General features: G+C 33.6%; 1 protein-coding gene and 1 pseudogene across 1 annotated transcript; one reads left to right on the top strand and one right to left on the bottom strand.

Annotated features, from left to right (window-relative positions):
• Nucleotides 1-4,163: 4,163 nt before the first annotated feature.
• Nucleotides 4,164-4,657, top strand: LOC132187659 (ras-related protein RABA2d pseudogene; annotated as a pseudogene).
• Nucleotides 4,658-6,341: 1,684 nt separating this feature from the next.
• On the bottom strand, nucleotides 6,342-10,807 carry LOC132168060 (cucumisin-like). Its single transcript, XM_088517375.1, has 10 exons — nucleotides 10,703-10,807; nucleotides 10,494-10,582; nucleotides 9,548-9,639; nucleotides 9,223-9,466; nucleotides 8,460-8,973; nucleotides 8,238-8,341; nucleotides 7,773-7,991; nucleotides 7,581-7,692; nucleotides 7,148-7,361; nucleotides 6,342-7,057 (listed from the first exon to the last, which is right to left on the bottom strand). The coding sequence occupies exons 1-10, from the start codon at nucleotides 10,805-10,807 to the stop codon at nucleotides 6,537-6,539; spliced, it is 2,214 nt and encodes a 737-aa protein (XP_088373501.1). The 3' UTR covers nucleotides 6,342-6,536.
• Between the last annotated feature and the right edge of the window lie 2,940 nt (nucleotides 10,808-13,747).

Here is a 13,747-nt window from a genome sequence, read left to right as displayed (position 1 = left end):
GCAACTCAAAGGAAGGTGCGACTATCAAAAAGGAAGGTGCTTATAATTAAAAGGATTGTGGAACAAGCAAAAAAGAAACAACGGAATAAATTCCTTGCCAAACAGAAGAGAAGAAAAAATCAGGTTTCTCATTATTTTTCTTTCTTTACATGTGCTTAATAAATTATGCTTATTAAAATTGGTTCTGCATCCACGAAAATTTCATTCATATTGTAACACATTTGGTATTTTATTTAATTGAAGACCTGTGAATCAATACAAGAAGAAGAAATGAACACAAGTGAAGTTCCATTGAATTCAACAACTTGTATTCATCACGGTCGGGTAATTGGAACTGAAGATAGTGTAATGGCTCAGGTACACATTAAATTGTAGAAGCTCCATTGCCTTTGATTTATACATTTGTAAGTGTAAAAACTATTAAATACTTGTAGGGTTCACAAGAAATCACGAAGCTTATTGCAACTGGGATGGAGAAGTTGGCATTAGCACCTGTTGGAGGTGGCACTTTTGATTGTGTAATGTTTTGCTTATAAGAACCTAGATTTTTTGTGTTTCTCTCCCAGTCTCAATTTTTTTTTTTTTTTTGGTCCATTGTCAAAAGAAATTATTTACTTGCTTGTCTCCCATATTTTTTCATTTTTTTTAAAGCTTTTTATAATTTACGCAAGTTTGTTTAATTTGCTAACTTATAAATTTGTTTTGCTGCAGGATACAAGTTTTAACCTCTTCAACTAGGTGATTGAACATCCTGTTTTGTTTCTTTTTGAAAGCACTACTCTTTTTTGTTCAACTAGTGCTTTTAGTAGATGATACTACCTTTTGAGTATGTAGTTGTCTAATGGTAGTGTACAGTTTTTGTAGTATCAATTAGTTGGAATGGTGTATAGTTTTTGTAAGTATGGAATAGTTGGAATGGTGTATGGTTTTTATAAGTACTGAACTTGTGGAATGATTTTTGTATGGTTTTATTAAGTGTTGAATAGATGGACGCCTCTTTCGACTACAAGAGGTACCTATCTATTTACCGTTCCTACCATGTATTTCCAAATCAATTATTGCAGTTATTTAGCATGTTTTGTTTTTTTTTTTCATTTTTATATTGTTAAGGGCTAAATGTTTTAAATTCTTGTAGGGATCTCATGAATGATGGAACATGTTGGAAGGTCTTGGAGCTTGGAGGCAGTGTTGTTGAAAGGGTGATGAATGAAGATTGATCGGTTTTTGCAGTTTTGGGGTTTGAATTTGATTTTAGCAGGATGTCATTGTGGCTAACCCATCGTCAAAAGTTGTTCTTTTCTTTCTTTTGGTGACGTTAAAAAAGGACTAGGTAATAAATATGGCTAACAGTCTTCGCCAATGGGATTTGCTTCGACTGTTTCATTTCTGTGTAGTAGAAGTGATTTGTCATCTTAAACAAAAAAAAGGAAAAAATAGCTTCTTTCTGTGGATTTGTTCTTGTGCAACATCTTTGAACTTAAATTAGTTAGGTTGTGAAAATTTTAATCTAGAGGAAGTTTTTTTACCAAAAGGTTGATAGTGGATATGTATGAGAATTTAGTTTTTATTTTTTATTTTTTATAATTTACTGAAGGTCAGATGCGAAGTTAAATGTCTTGGGCTTTGAATGTCAAATAGTTCTTTGCAGATAGCTATAATCATTCAGTCTCATTCTAACTTTTTTTAGTTTTTGTTATTTTTTCTCTTTATTCTCTTCATTGTTGTTTCTTTGTCTGATATGTATTTCCTAATTCCTACCCTATTTTCCTTCTCTCTTCTTATTTTTTTTATTTTATAATTTTTTGTTTATTTTTGACGGTACAAGGATGGTAGGGAAATCATTGGCTTCTCCTCTCTTGACCTTTGGTTCTGCAAGACCCTTCTGCTTTTCCGCTGTGAGTACTAAACTACCAATTCATGCATACCTCTGTTGAATAGGTGAAACTGAAATAAATTCAACTATGACCTCTTTAGCCTATATAAGAACCTGATCCTACTTCAAAATGTAATCAATTTAGTAGATTGGAATCATTGCCATGTGTCATATATGTACATGAGGAACAAAAGCTTTCAATCATATGTAATTTGGTTTGGACGTTGAGTGACCTATGCCAAAATGTGCATGGCTTTAAGCTTTGGTTAGTCTTGGCTGCTTTCAACCATATATAATTTGGTATAGGCATTTAGTCATATGCAACCTTTATTTTAATGATTCATGAGTAATTCATATGAATATGGTTTCCTGTTGCCTGCGGTTGGATTGAGATCTGTTGATTCTAAATAGTTTTTTGCCGCAATTCCAAGTTATAAGATTGAAGTCTTGTGGTGGCTCAATATACAATCCCTGAAACATTCAAGAGAACTGGCATATAGCTGAATGAAGAGAAGAACCTAAAACGCATACCTAAACATGCCCTAAATGTCGAACGCACACCTAAATATGCCCTAAATGTCATTGAAAGGCTTCCAAGTTCCAACTACATCCAAACCTAAAACAACTTCAATTAAGATACTATTGGGGTTCAGGGTTTTGGAGTCCGCTTTTGTCACTCATAAATTATATGGTTGGGATGAGCGGATTAAGTCTGTCTTTTCGCGTTTTTATTTCATGTCAACGAACAGTTACTTAGAATGCGTTACATCAATCGATGTAAAATAAATATAATAAATGCGCGTGAAGGGAATTATTATTTTTCAAACAATTATCAAATAAAGTCAAATTTGATTGCTTAAAAAAAAAAAAAAAAGTCAACTTTGACTTAAGAAGGCTTTATTAACCTTTCAACTCTCACTTGGTTCCCACTTCCCACTAAAAAATATCTTCATGACTTCACCCCTTTTAATAGTTATTACCCACGCAGCGACGAACCAAAGAAACCCGCAAAAGTCCCTTGCCCGTCTGGTCATAGAAACTCCGATCACTGGATGAATGGTCCGGTGACTGGAACGTTGAGCCAAAAAACACCATACATCCATTAAAATTACGTAAATAGCCTACCAGAAGTCCTTCCTGGGTTGAATGGATCCCCAGGAGGCCTCTCCCATGAAGACCGAGAGAAGCCAAAAGAAGGGCCTCCCCTTTGTATTGTTGCGATGCAGTCTGGCCGTTCTCTTCCCTATCATTATCTTCTTTTCCATGTCGTTTCTGGTTGGCTTTGTAGCAGTTTTCGCCACAAATTCACAAATTAGCATCCCAATTTTCGTGCCCTCTCAATGCAAGATAGTCTCCAGCAGTGAGTCTTCTAAAAATGTACTCTTTTTTTTTTGGTGCTTTGAATGCTTAGAAAATGCATGTTAGCAAAAGAAAATGTAATTTGTGCCTGATTTGACTTACATCTGGTTTGATGGGATGTAATTATGAACCATTTAATTTCCCTTAATTTTCTCGCGAACCAAACATAGGTTTAGCTGGTAGTGCTGAACAGCTGAAGGCCCATATGTGAAAATATTACTTTTAATAGTGTGCTAAATTATGAGAACTATTCATTGATAACATAGGATGACACTTTTTGAATGATTCTCTGTATTTTACAGATTTTTTTTTTTTTTTTTGTTCAAATATGAGAAAACGAGTTACAGATGATTGAACAACAATAAAGGGTTCAGCGCACCAACAATACAGCCCAAATGGTAGAGACAATACAAACAAACAGAGAAACAGCAGACAATGATTTCATTCATGATTATAAAAGAACCATGAATGAGCCGAGCCTTTTCAAGGGTCATAGATATAAGGCGGTAACAAACAGCAAAATGACTCAATGAAGAGCCTCAATCGGTAAAGGCAACAACCATCGTGAAATGATTGTTGCAGGAAAAACGTACTGCCAAAAACTAGAATGAAGTCGTTGTTAAGGAACGAACACTGGCTACGTACAAAAGTCTCCTCCATCCACAAAATAGCTGCTATTTGAACTTGGGCATCACAATATTTTATGTTATGATCTTAAGGGTTAATGGTTTAATTAAATCAATTTCCAATAGTTAGTGAACGTAAGTAATGTGCCACCATTTCATCTTATGTAATCTCTAGTAAATTAAGGCATAAAGAAATGAGATAGTTGTTGACACATCACTTGAAAACCAACGGCCGCGTTTATATTTTGGAGAAACTTTATAATAATTTGCCTTTCAATTGTAATTTCCTCTCTAGCTCTATCTTAATGCAGGTACAGGGGAAGACGGTAAAGGCACAAAATGGGACACAGCCGGTCAAGAGAGGTACCAAGCCATCACAAGTGCTTACTACAGAGGTGCCGTAGGAGCACTGTTGGTGTACGAAATAACCAAGAGGCAAACCTTCGACAATGTGCAGAGGTGGCTCCGTGAACTGAAGGACCATGCGGACTCCAACATTGTCATCATGTTGGACGGAAATAAGGCCGATCTTAATCATCTTAGATCTCTCCCGGCAGAAGATGCTCTAATCTTGGCTGAGAAGGAAGGACTCTCTTTCCTTGAGACTTCGGCATTGGAGGCGTTTAATATTGAGAAAGCATTCCAGGCCATTTTGTTGGATATTTATCACATTATAAGCAAGGCGGCTCTAGCAGCCTAGGAGGGTGCTTCCGCCAATGGCCTTCCTCATGGCACTACCATTAATGTTTCCAATCTATCGGGTATTATGAACAAAGCAACTTGTTGCACTTCAAATTAACTTCATCTTAATTTCTGCATAGAGAGAGAGAGAGAAAAGGAGGAGGTATAGGGAGGAAATAGATGAAAGAAGCATTGTAAAAGATTAATGTTTCATTGTTTTTACTTTTTTTTTATTTTTATTTTGAGCCTACGTAGGTTGTTTGTTATTCTCAATAAAACTTCTCATCGATTCTTGGATTTAACTTTTTGACAAGAAAACGGAGAAAATCAAACCCAATAATTTTTTTTTTTTTTCAGAAATTGAATTTAATTGTTGACATGTAGGATATATAATTGCTTGTAAGTATGTGCGTTTTACATTGTGCTGAATCATCGTTGTAGTAACCTGGGAGTTGTACAGGTGTGCAAAAGACTGCCTTCGTGTCCTTTTCCCTTTCCTTCTTTTTTTTTTTGAAAAATATGAAATTTTCATTGAAAAAATTTCATGAGCATAAAGCTCTTATATCATACAGCATACAACTATGAAAAATCATAGCCAAAAGGTATGAAGGTTACAAAGTCATAAAAATGACTTCAAACTTCCGCTAACCCATGTACAATTACATTTAAGGAACAGATCTGCTTCGAACATACTAAATCTAGAACATGGGTTGCCCAAAAACAAAACAAAAATAAAAAACAACTAGAAACTAAAAATCTATCCTCAACCCGAAGGCCAGGACAAACAAAATAAAAAATAAAAAAACAAAAAGAAAAACCCCACATGCAGCCTCGGAGGAGCACTCCATCGTAGACAGCCCTTCGGAAGACACGCCTTGGCCGAAGAAGACAATAAGATCTAAGGTTGAAGAGACCAAATCTGGATCTAAAGCAACCCGCCAGAAACAGAGTCCGGTGGAGCCTAGATCTTCCCTCCTCTTTAAGTTCTTGTTGGTGTTGTCTAGAAGAAAAGAGAGAGGGGAATTCTAGAGAGAAGGCGAAACAAATTTTTTTGAAAAATTATTAACGTCAATCTTTTTCTTATCTTTTTCTCATCTTATCTTACAAATTAAACATATCAATCATTAGATTTATAGACTCATGTAGACCCACACAAATTCAATGGTGGATTAATCATCCATTCACTATGGATATAGTTAAAAAAAATGGTTGAAAAAGAAAAGAATTATATCGTTTCTCTACTTGTTTAGAGTAATGCTGAGAACCATCTTTTTATTCTTCTAAATTTGATGTGGCTTTTAAAATCATCATTGAATTTAGGATGATCCCTATTGAATTTTGATCTAAACATTACTTGGTTTTTTAATAGCTCGTGCTTCTCGCATGCTTTTTTAATAGCTTAAAAAGACATGTATCATTTTTAGAAAAACCTTCTTTACTTGTTTGGATAAGGGTATTTGTTTTGAGTTTTGGTTTGCAAAGTAACTCAAAGTCCAGTTCAAGATTGGGCTTATGCAAATCCAACTAAAACAAAAACCCAGGCCTTGTATCATCCGGCCCCAAATTCGATGCCCAGTCCAATGTAACCCTAAAGGTAAATGTTGGAAATTATTGCAAGCTGGTGTTAAGGCATGGAGCATTCATCTTGGTTTATAATCAAAATGAACAACATTTGTCAATGGTCAAATCATTAAGACTCTGATCAAAGGTCTACTTCTTCTACTCTGATGGACGACATTCATTCATTTGATCAACTAATGATAACAAGTTAGAAGGAAAACTAAGCATAATAGAGCATTATATTAAAAAGGTTCAAATTACAGTGCAATGCAGAACTAGAGCAAAGGCTCAAATTACAACCATTTTCAGTCCTCCATCTTCCGCCATCGCTTTATTATAATATTCCATGCATATTCCTTCAAAGCTTTAGCTTCAATTATTATTTACGTAATACATATATGTAGTAGAGAATGTCATGCATCAATCATCACCAACAGCTACAAGCCTACAACAATGGGGCTCCTCACTTGGAACGTTCCATCATCCCACACTAAAGAAGCAGAGACAATGTCTTTATTTGTCGTTCCTTCAATAGTGAGCGCAAACGTTAGATTTTGTCCAAGAGATGTGAATGCTAGAACATTAGGCTTCACTTCGATTCTAAGTCCAGCTGGGGTACCAGTCACAGTAGCTTTATACGTAGACGTCGGTGATCCAACATTTGTGACAGTCCGATGATAAACTTGACTAAAATATTTGGAAGGCGACACGAATATAGCAAAAGAAGGATAGTTTAGATCAAAGACCGTTCCGTTAGTGGCTCTAGAACAAGTACTGTAGTCCCCAGTAACAAGGCGTAATAAATAGGTACTATATCCTTCGACGCACAAAAAATTTATGTAGTCAAGTGCATCAATATCATATATTAAACCAGGATGTGGAGCTTTAAGAGGATTTATATAGCCTGTGCCATAGGCATATTCAGCATCGGGGTTCTTTTGAGCGGTCATTGGAACAGCTGTGCGCAAGTAATACACCAAATGGAGTGAGTTAGTCATAGATGCAATAAATTATCAAGATCGAGGATTATACATCATATAGATATTACCTGTAGTCATAAGAGCCGACTTGATAGCGGCAGGTGACCATGTGGGGTGAAAGGATTTGATGTAGGCAGCCGCCCCTGTAGCATGTGGGCAAGCCATTGATGTCCCCGAGATTATATTGTATGGCAACATTCTCTTATCACCCGTAACTCCTGAAATTGGGGATATTTGGGACCATGCTGCTAGGATGTGAACTCCAGGAGCAGCTAAATCCGGCTACATCAACTCACAAACAAACGAAATGACAATTTAGTCTTTAGGACAATTCTGAGTAGGGATGTAGGTGCCTAACACTGAACCACCCGTAAATTTATTGTGTTCATTTCTCTCTCTTTCAACCAAATATAAAATATATGGAAAATATATTATATTTTCATTTATTCTAACATAAATGAGTAATACAATTAAGATCGCAAATGTTAATAAGATTATTACCTTGAGAATATTGCGTGTAATATTACTTGGCCCCCTTGATGAGAAAGACACAATGTAAGGCGCAATTATATCTTTAACCTCTTTACTTTTTTGAATAGTCGCAGTTGCTCCCCTGAAAATTAGGTGTGTTCTTTAGAATTATAAGTTTTACAAACTTGTTTGAATGTCTATATTATTTTAAATTAATAATACCTTGTCGATTTAATGTATGAGTACACTTTGCTACCATCCACCAAGCGAAGGTATGATGCAGGCAAGGGGTAAGATTGAGCAAAATCTTGGGATTCTTGGCCTTGCATCACAGTACCTACAGCACCAGCTACGAATTCCCCTGACCCATCAAGCCGGAAATCGCAAAGTACAATTTTACCCTTCACCAAAGCTTGGTCCAGTGAATTATTTAAGCAATACCTGTATTTTTTTTTTTAGCAATAATTAAGTTCCATTTTAAGTATCATGCTCGAATGTGTCTACAATTGGTACTCCTATTCTTGAAAAAACAAGGAATATTTCTCCAGCTAGTTTCATAGACTCATCATGCAAACAAAAGCAAATAAATAAACTTATTCCCTTTGTCTATATATATATATATATATATATATATATGCACATCAAAACTAATAATTATTGAATACATAAATTTCATTTTGTAGTTACCTGGAATCGGAACTCTGAAAACCTTTTATAGTGTTTGGTGCATCTCCACCATAAATTATTGGATACTGTTTATTGTTGAGGTCAAATGTATTAATTGAAATTCCCTACACACACGTGGAGTACAGAAATTCTTCAAATTAAATAGAATTTATAGATACAAATAAATTGGAGTAAAAAATGAAGAAGATATTCATATATAGCAGGACTGGAGTTTTTAGTTACCTCATAGATATTATTGTTACCCAATTGGACCTGAGTGGAGAACTTTCGATCTATAGTGCTTGCAGCCACAGAGAGAGACCATGGCGCAACGTTTGCGGTGGTTGATCGACGTGGACCGTCGTTACCAGCAGACATTGATGTCAATATTCCATTTCGCATAGCATGAAAGCCACCAATGGCAATTGGATCATTAAAATACTCCCGTGCATGGTGTCCACCAACGGAAAGAGATATGATGTCAACGCCATCAGCAATGGCATCGTCAAATGCTGCAAGAATGTCGGCATCATCACAGCCATCGAACCAACATATTTTGTAGACGGCAATACGTGCCGATGGAACTCCTCCTCGTGCTGTTCCCAACCCATACCCCAGTAGGCTTGCCCCGCTAACTAAATTCCCAGCTGCTGTTGATGCTGTGTGTGTCCCATGGCCTTCGGAATCTCTTGGAGATTTCACGTCATTTCCGCCAAAAACTCCGCTCCTACGGTAATATTGTGCTCCAATGATTTTACTGCATAAGCGTAGCCACATTTGTTAGTTGTTTTTTTTTTTTTTACTCTATGTGTCTGTTTTTGCACATGTGATCGTGCAGTTAGGAAAAAAATCGAATCAAAGTTTAATAGTGCTGTATCACAAATTTAATGGTAATTTTAGAACTTACATAATTTTTTTGAGGAAACAAAGATACATGAAAAAAAAAAAAAAAAAAAATTCTAGCATTACTCAAACAATAAGGTTATAATGATATATATAGATATACTTGTTGCAAGTGAAATTGATGGAGGCTTGGCAGGTGCCCCTCCATTTCGTAGGTGCTAGACCAAATCCTTTGTCACTAAAGCTTTCTGACTCCGGCCAAATTCCACTGTCAAGCACTCCTATAATTATATCGCTTTCAATAGGTCTTCTTTGAACATTCTGTGGAAAGCCAAGGAAGTCCCATGACCTTGTTGTATGAAGCTGGTTTTGTTGGCTAGGGAACACGGACACTACGCCTTCCATTCCTGCATTTATTAATATTGTTAAAACTTACAACTTTTGTTGTAGATATAGAAAACATGGGGGGAGAGATTAGGTTCATCGACCAGCTATTTTTTGAGCTTCTTGCTCCGTTAGTTCCGCTGCAAATCCACTAAAACTCCTCGAGTAGCTATAGATTAGAGATTCCGATCTAGTACTGTCAAAATGCAAGCATATACATTTTTTTATTGTAAATCATCACTTATACCAAAACTTTAAGTGAATAAAAAGAGATAAATTTAATCATTTAATTCATACTTTAACATATATTTAAATTTAAATCAATCGGTCTCACGAGCAGATCATGTAAGACAACTGGTTAAAGAGACATCGAGAGGGCCAATTTTTTTTTTTTTTTTTTTTTTTTTTTTTTCATTTCACTCGCCACTCAACCCTACTAGCCTAACCTTAACACTAAAAACGTCTAATACAACCATCGCCGGAAATCCAAGGAGCCAAAACATCAAGAAAAAATTTAGTGTCTATTTGCCGCATGTCCTACATCTTTCTAAAAACGTTCAGAAATATAATTTCGGAATGGCTTTTATAAAACAGAAAAAAATAAATAAAATAAATAAAATATAAAAAAATTGTTATAAACTACATTTTTATCGCACAATTATTTTACAATGTTGACATGGCAATCCTAACTAACTTATACAAATTACACATCATTCTTTCAACCATCTCTTTGTACAAATCTAATGAATCTACCATTGAATTTGTAGACTTATGTAGGCCTCACACAAATTAAGTGGTGGATTCACCTATTTATCATAAGGATAGGGAAATGGGTAAAAGATAAGATTAATAATGATTTTTGATCATTTATCTATTTATTAATAAAGAATAACTCAACGGTTAGGACATACGGCAACATCAACACTAATGTGAGAAAGTTGTATAATAAAAATATAGTTAATGTTATTCCTCTAGACAGAAATTCAAGCATCAGCCATCATTTTAACAACTTTCTATTAATGGTCCCAATGTACTGCATGCTTTTATAACCTGCCAATGACATCTTGTAGCATGCTTGTGTGAAGGGATGATGTGGAAACCTCATCCATCTTCCTGTTGCCCATATACACAATATACGCCTGCATTCACATTATCGTATCTATAAATTGTTCCGCATGATCAAACAAAGCGAACAATATATATATATATATATATATATATATATATGAGATCTCAGCTATAGAGATAGAGATATTTGCCTTTCGGTCATTCTGAGAAGTTGAGTGACCGACAAGCAGAGTGAAGGCGAGGCAGAGGAGGAGAAGCCAAGAAAGAGTACTACGAGTAGAGGTTTTGCTTGCCATTGAAGGTTCAGCTACAAACTTGGCTACTGCGTGTGTTGTATATATATAGACATAGATATGTTCACGTGTGTGGACTAGAAAAGTTATCCCAAAAAAAAAAAAAAAAAAAAAAAAAACAGAAAGGGAAAAAGAAAAAGAAAAGGGCTCTTCCACGAATCGACCTAAAACATGTTCCACATTATTGTATCCGTCCTCTTCCTACAAGCAGGGCCGGCTCAAGGTTTTTTGAGCCATAGGCGAAACTTTTAAATGGGGCCCTATTTTTTTTTTTAATATTTATATATTAATTAAATAATATTTATTTTAATATTATTATTATATTTAGATTTCTCATTTTTATTAATCATTACAAAAATAAACACAACAAAAAAAAAAAATCAATCTAAAAACCGCACCAAATCTCTGCTGAGCACATGTTCCAAAACTGAAGCACACAATAGCAAACTAACCAAAAAAAAAAAAAAAACAAAACAAAACACCACCAGAAATATTATCAAGAACCCATACAAAATTATCAAACACAAAAAAAAAAAAAAAAAAAAAAAAAACAAACAAACAAACAAAACAAAACAAAAATATATATATATACATACCGTGGCAGTAACTTCCTTACTTTATTCTTTGATACACTCTGTTTCAAACAAAACCAACCAAAAAATTTTTCAAAAACCAATACAAAACCCACCAAAAAAATAATGCACAGAAATAAACATTACAAAAAAAAAAATCAATTATTTATTTATTATTCTTTTTCTTATTTATGAATCCTTACCTCTTTAATACACCTGTTTCAAACAAAACCCACCAAAAAAATTGACAAAAACCCATACAAAACCCACAAGAAAAATCAAGCATAGAAATAAACATTACAAAAAAAAAAAAAAAAAAAAAATCAATTCTTTTTATGAATCATTACCCCATTGATACACATCTTTCTCTCTGTTATATTGACTGATTGTTGAGGAAAATTTATGGGTTTGTAACATAGTATGTATGGATGATTTTCGATTATACCCACTTAATGATTTAGCCAAAATCCCTAAAAAAATTCAGAGCTCAGGCTCTAAACCGAAAAAAATTTCTCCACAGTATTTGGGTTGCTCCAAATTCGGTTTTGAATGCTACCCATGAGAATACAGCTCCCTTTTTTGGATATCCATTGGTTAAATTGGTAGATATTGAATAATTTTTGGTTGATTTATGGTGAGTCTTTGTTTTATATAGCCGATTGGGGTCCTCTATTTGCTCTTGCTGAAGCAGATGTGGCCAGGTTGAAGCAAAAAGTTGCAGAACTCCTTCATCTAGGTTTGGATTTAATAATTTTTTGCTCTTTATACAAATACAGGTTACAAAAGTAACATACTTTCTTATTATTTTTTACAACTCCTCATCTGACGTGTCATCACACGGTGGTTTAAGTTTAATCCATAATTTGAATTTTAAGGTACTTCATTCCTTTTCATACAAATTGCATATGCTAAAATAATTTATGTGATTAAAATAAATTGGGTGGCTTGCGAGTGGAACGGGGATCGTGTTGTAAAGAATATAATAATTTTTTTTTGTGTTTCTAACATTTTCCAATTCTTATTAAAACGCCATTAATTACATTATTGGTGCTATAAGCTTAGCTTCCAATAGTGCAATTTAACATAGGAAGAAGTCTCATATCTCTCTACTTAACAAGAAATGACAATGAATAAATGCAACTTTGGTGTTGGGCAAGGACCCCTTATGGCTTGGGGGTTTGGCTATAGGGTAGTTCTGCCCGTTGTTAATACAACATTGCGTGGTATCATGATCAAAAGATAGTTATTAAATAAAAATACAAGTTGCACTTGTGCCATGTTTTTAATTCAAACTATAATTAATAAATTTGAGGTCAATAATGTTAATAAATTTGAGCTCTATAATTATTAGGGTAAAGTCTACATATCTCTCTCAAACTACCACCCAATTGACAACGTCCCCTCCAAACTTTCAATTGTGACACACCCCCCCCCCCCCAAACAACAAAAACATTGTCAATTTCCCCCCAAGACTAGCAATAAGACAAAAATGCCCATATAGATTTCTCAATAAGATAAAAATACCCTTATAAATTCAAAAAAAAAATTAAATTTTAAGAAAAACGAAAAGTTTTAATTTAAAAATAATATTTTTTTAAAAAAAAAAACAATTTTTTTGTAACGAAATTTTTTAATTTTTAACTGAAATTTTTATTGAAAAAAAAAATTATTTAGTTTTAAAAAACGAAAATTTTTATTTATTTTTAGACGTAAATTTTTATTTTAAAAAAACAAAACAAAAATTTCAATTTTTTTTTTCGTTCGTTTTAGGTTTTTTCTTGAAGTTTTAATATTTTTGTTTTTAGGGGAAAGTCTACATAACCCCCTCAAACTACCACTCAATTGGCAATTCCCCCCCCCCCCCCCCCAAACTTTCAATTGTGACAATGCCCCCCTCCAAACTACCAAAAATTGTCAATGTTCCTCCCAATGACGAAATTACCCTTAAAAAAAAAACTAAAACTTCTAGAAAAAACCTAAACTAACAAAAAAGAAAAGAAAAAAAAAAATCCAAACAATGGCCAATTTTTTTTAAAATCAATTTTATAAGAAAAAAAATTTAAAAATTTCAATTTTTTTTTTTATATATATAAATTAAAAATTAAAAAAAAAAAATTGTTTTGTAATTTTATTTAAATAAAAATTTACGTTTAAAAATAAATAAAATTTTCGTTTGATAAAATGAAATTTTTTGTTTTTTAAAACTAAATAAAAAAAATAGTTTTTTTTTTAAATAAAAATTTCCGTTTTAAAAATAAAAAATAAAAAAATTTGTTTAGAAAAAATTGTTTTTTAAAAAAATATTATCTTTAAATTAAAATTTTTCGTTTTTAAAAAAATCAATTTTTTTTTGAATTTATAAGGGTATTTT

Source organism: Corylus avellana, chromosome 6 (assembly GCF_965113065.1).
Source record: "Corylus avellana chromosome 6, dhCorAvel1.hap1.2, whole genome shotgun sequence".
NCBI lineage: Eukaryota > Viridiplantae > Streptophyta > Magnoliopsida > Fagales > Betulaceae > Corylus > Corylus avellana.
Note: the sequence above shows the minus strand (reverse complement) of the source record. Positions and strands in the feature narration are given on the sequence as shown.